Source organism: Quercus lobata, chromosome 2, assembly GCF_001633185.2.
Source record: "Quercus lobata isolate SW786 chromosome 2, ValleyOak3.0 Primary Assembly, whole genome shotgun sequence".
In the NCBI taxonomy this organism is placed as follows: domain Eukaryota; kingdom Viridiplantae; phylum Streptophyta; class Magnoliopsida; order Fagales; family Fagaceae; genus Quercus; species Quercus lobata.
This window is the reverse complement of record NC_044905.1, coordinates 95,655,478-95,660,133: the sequence shown is the minus strand read 5'-3', so window position 1 is coordinate 95,660,133 and position 4,656 is coordinate 95,655,478. Positions and strand designations below refer to the sequence as shown.

Genomic DNA, 4,656 nt, shown 5'->3' with positions numbered 1-4,656 from the left:
CTATGTCATTTGTTGTTGTTGCACCACCAAGACTGAACATCTGGCATTGAAATCTGTAGAGGCAAGCAGGTCTCCCATAACCCCAAGCTCTGGGAATTCACTCCATTCATCAAGACCAATTGTTAGAGGGCTCTCCACATTGTATCTTCTCCCAACTATGAAAAGGTCAAAGTCATCTATTAGTTCTCTCAATTTTGTTGCTGTCTGAGGACCACCATTCATTCTCTCCTCTACATAAACTACATAACCTTCACCATCACTAGTACTACTTTTGTGCTTGAGTTCCTTCAATGCCTCTGAATCCAGCATTTTTTCCCAATCAGTAATGCCTTCTTCACCCTCAGGAATCAAATGTACCACAGTCAGGCGAATGCCAGAGTCCATCACCATGCGTTTAGCTATAGAAAGTGCCTCTCTATCGTCATTGCCTCCCACGAAGATCATAGCAACACTATATGACCCCACCACAGCAGGTGTTGAATTTAAGCGTCTCATATGGCCACGGTTAACAAGGATTGCCACAGAGCAAGGTGCTATCTCAATGACACTAGAATTTAGGGTCCTTAAGGTGGGGTCGTCAAATTCAACAGAACCATCAATGGCGTATTTCCGATGGAATGGGAGTACTATAAGAGCAGTGAGTTTGTCCAGTGCAAGCGTGCAGATGTCCTCGTGCATTAGCTTGGGTGGGGAGATGGCCGTAAAGGCATTGACGAGTACAGCTTCATGATTGTTTCTCTGGAAGTGGGTGAACGCAAGAATGACATCTTGGGAGTAGGAGCGGTTAGTAAGTGTTTTCTTTTGCATTTGGTGTGAAATGAAGATTGGGGAGGCTCTACCAATTAGCTCAACCAGGTGAAGAGCATGAACAGCAAGGGGTTTTTCCCTTGTTGGATGTATTGTCTCAAGTAGGTCAACAGTGGCAGTAATGTGGTCTGGTCTGTGGATGCAGGCAAGTATTCGGAGCTCTGCATTTGGTTTAAGATCAATTACATTTCTTCTCTGGTAGCCTGCATATTTCCTCGATGGATCGTACAAGCGTCTTATCATAATTGGCACAATGCTTGCAGTGACTAAAACAGCAAGCATTCCAATACTAAAGATCTCCATGTTTAAGTTCTGCGTTGAATTAAAAAAAAAAAAAGGTTATCTAAATTGAGTATGGTGATTAGAATTTAAAACTTTGGTTGCTTTATTAGAAAAAAAATAAATAAAGGGGGGGGGTGTGGTAGATGCAATTGATGGAGAATAAAGTAGAACATTGAAAATGAAACAAATGATTTTTATGTCATGGAAAGTATATTAACGTACATTATTGCCTCTAGCGAAGCTATAGTCGGCCATTTCAACAACGCCTTTGCAACTCATGATGAGAGATAGTGTGATGGCATCATTCTTAGGTATTTTGGTGACATATGAAAGCACCCAACAGCCTCCAAACTTGGCGATGATAACAATAACCAAAACGATTGCATGGCAAATTGCTACATTGCTGTGGAAATTGATGTTTGACAGATTCACCTTCATCATACTTGTGGTTACAAAGACCGGCAAAAGCACACCAGACACCATGCAATCGAACTTATTGACTAGAGTAGATCCCAATGGTGGTCCATCTGGTACAGCCAAACCGAAAATAAAAGGCCCAAACACAATCAATTGGTTAAACCAATTAGACAGCAAACCTGAACACAACACTGCAAAAATGATGGTATAGATATAGGTGTCCCTCACAGGCCTGCCTTCAGGGGTTTGTCTGATCATCCAATACATAGCAGGCCGAGCAACAAACACAACAAGGAGGAGAAAGACTATAATAATCCCAAAATCCATGAAAGCCTCTTTAGTTGATTGATCATATGCCACTTTAGCCAATCTGAAAATACTGGTGAGAAAGGTACTGAACAAGTCACTCACAACTGCTGCAGATAGCCCAAGTCTACCAATTTCAGAATTTAAGATTTTGAGTTCACTTAGGAGGCAAGAAATGACTGGAAATGGTGTCAAAGAATGTGTTGCGGTTGCAAGGATAAGTTGCAGTCTTTCTTTGCCACCTAGTCCCCAGTGATCACCGAGGAGCTTTTGCGCAGTCATACCAACTATTAAAGGCAATATTAGGGAACAAGCACCAATATACATGGCCCTTCTTCCTGTTCTAAATATAATGCTCATATCCATTTTCACTCCACTTAGAAATAGAAAGAGTGTGTAGCCTAACAAAGATATTGTACCAAGCAGGTCTTGACTTACAAGGGGGAACATGAATTCTCCATAGTTTTTTATGCGTCCTAGTATTTGAGAACCGAAGAATATGCCAGCCTGGTTCATACATAAAATCACAGATTTTTAGTATGGCTTTTGAAACCAAAGAACTAGATTATATATTTAATAATTTGAACAAGTTGGTTAATTATTCCATATTTCATAATAACTAAAGCATAAAATCTTGGAAGAAAACAAAGAATCACAGCAATATGACAGACTACGTCACAGCCAATACTAATCCACAAAGTGTTTCCAAGATTTTCAATTGTAATATCAATGTAGCCTCATAGATACTGCCATAAAATTATCATTTTAACACGTACCACTAGATTATAGGGAGACCACAGCTAGTCCTACAACAAGTCGAGCTTCTACTTCAAATTCTTGACAAAACTGAGTAGGAGAGACATTAATCGAAAGATAACACGACTTTGAGGCCTTATCTTTTCTTTTCTTCCTCTTTCTTCTTAACATTTTTTTAGGGGGAGGAGGGAAGGGTGGTTGTTCCATGGTAATTAAATATTGCACTCTATTATTCTACATGACCTTTGTTAATTTACGTTGTATTTGCAATGTAAACTTACATCATAATTGCATAAAAAGTGGTAAATATTATATAGATTTGCAAATAATGGTAAATATTGTACACATTTTGCAAATATATTCAATATTTGCCGCTTTTTGTATGTCTACAATGTAAATTTACATTGCAAGTAAAGTGTAAACGTAGAATTAATGTTCCATTAGAATCCACCCCAAATATGTTTTCTGAATGCTTACATCACTATGAGTCTATGACAAAATTATGCTTTTACAAGGTTGGCCATGCAAACAAAGAAGTATGTATCATAAATCAGAATAAGAAATAATTAATCTCAAGGATTAAAAGACATACTATCATTTCAGAGACAAACTTTGGTAGTCCAAAGTTCCTGAAAACCAAATGAGAGATTTGGGTAGTGGTGAAAATAGCAACCATCTGTGTTTGAAGCAGTGGCAATGAAAACTCGGTGAGAGGTGCAGTCATATTCGTCCAAGCCCCATCTGAATTCACAGCAGGTGGTAGACTAATGCAGACTTCTTTTGGCACAATTCTTTCATCCATTTGATTGGATTCAATTTATTCCTGACTGATTTACCGAGAGAGACAACAAGTAATGTACCAAGAAAAGATGACAACAGTGGAGGTTTATCAAACTTAGCACTAATATTGGCCAAAAAAAAAAAATTAGCACCAATAATTTTTATAGAGAGAAAATATTCCACCATCCTGTTTCTTGATGAATATAATTAGCAACAATATAGCCTTAGAACCGCGTTAGTTTCCAGAAAATTGTAATTAACATCCAACCATGCATCTTTTGCCTACTAATGTTGCCTTCATTCTTGTTGTAATAACGTCAAACTGGTATTGTTAACAGTTTTACACTTCATTTGGGAGTTCATAAATGCAATTATTGCTTATTTGTGATTTTATCTCGTTAACAGTTTTACAATTTGTTGTTATCTTTAAAAAAAAAAAAAAAAAAAAAAAAAAACGTGTGTCTAATCGGTTCCATTTAGTTTTTTAGTACTATTCCAAGCCTAAGACAGACAAGACATGTTAATTCCTTTTATGAGAACAAAAGAATCCAAGACATGTTGTTTGTTGTTAATTCCTTTTATGAGAACAAAAGAATCCATATCCAGCATGTAGAAGATGGTTTCAAGTTATAACCGTTGTTTGTTACTTGTTTCACTTCCAAAAGGTATTGTGCATTTACGTTTCAAAATATAGAAGAAAACAATACCAACAAGTCTCAAAGTGGCCATGAAAAATAGAAATCGATTTTTATATATTTTAGTGGGGATTATTGAATTTCCAAATTGTTATTTTATTATTATTATTATTATTTTTTGTTGAATTAAAAAGGAGGCTTTGGTGTGTACTCATCAATTCCATGCTAAGTGACGGTAAATGTAATACCACATATACTATCGGAGCCTTGATGTGTCAAGTTGTCAGTTAATAACTGGAGGTCTTGATTTAGTCATACTAATTTAAGGCATTAGAATATAATATGCTTCTCTTTTTTCTTGCTGGAAATATATTATGCTACATTATTAGTTAGTATTACATTACATTGTTCTTTAGTCCCACTTTTTGTGAAAATCACTTTAATTTTACAGATGATTAAATTTATAACATCTATTACTTAAAAATAGTGTATATATATATTAAAATCTCCTAATCCTTAATGTGCATTTGAATGAACTTATTTTGTTTATTTTTCTTGTTGTGCAAAATCCAAAGTAGAATTATACATTGAAAAAAAAAATGCAAAGTATAGGTTTTTTTTTTTTAATCTTTGTGGGACAAAATGTTGGGTCCCCAATTTGAGGAATAGTGAG

General features: G+C 36.0%; 1 protein-coding gene across 1 annotated transcript; it reads right to left on the bottom strand.

Moving 5' to 3' along the window:
* LOC115973929 (cation/H(+) antiporter 4-like) lies at window positions 1-3,370 on the bottom strand. Its single transcript, XM_031094171.1, has 3 exons — window positions 3,161-3,370; window positions 1,312-2,319; window positions 1-1,119 (listed from the first exon to the last, which is right to left on the bottom strand). Exons 1-3 carry the CDS (start codon window positions 3,368-3,370, stop codon window positions 1-3), a joined length of 2,337 nt encoding a protein of 778 aa, XP_030950031.1.
* Window positions 3,371-4,656: the final 1,286 nt, after the last annotated feature.

Coding starts and splice junctions, on each gene's coding strand:
- LOC115973929 (XM_031094171.1), bottom strand. CDS start 3,370: ATGGATGAAAGAATTGTGCCAAAAGAAGTCTGCATTAGTCTACCACCT. Junction 2,320..3,160: donor AGTTTGTCTCTGAAATGATA/GTATGTCTTTTA, acceptor TGTATGAACCAG/GCTGGCATATTCTTCGGTTC. Junction 1,120..1,311: donor GCTTCGCTAGAGGCAATAAT/GTACGTTAATAT, acceptor AATTCAACGCAG/AACTTAAACATGGAGATCTT.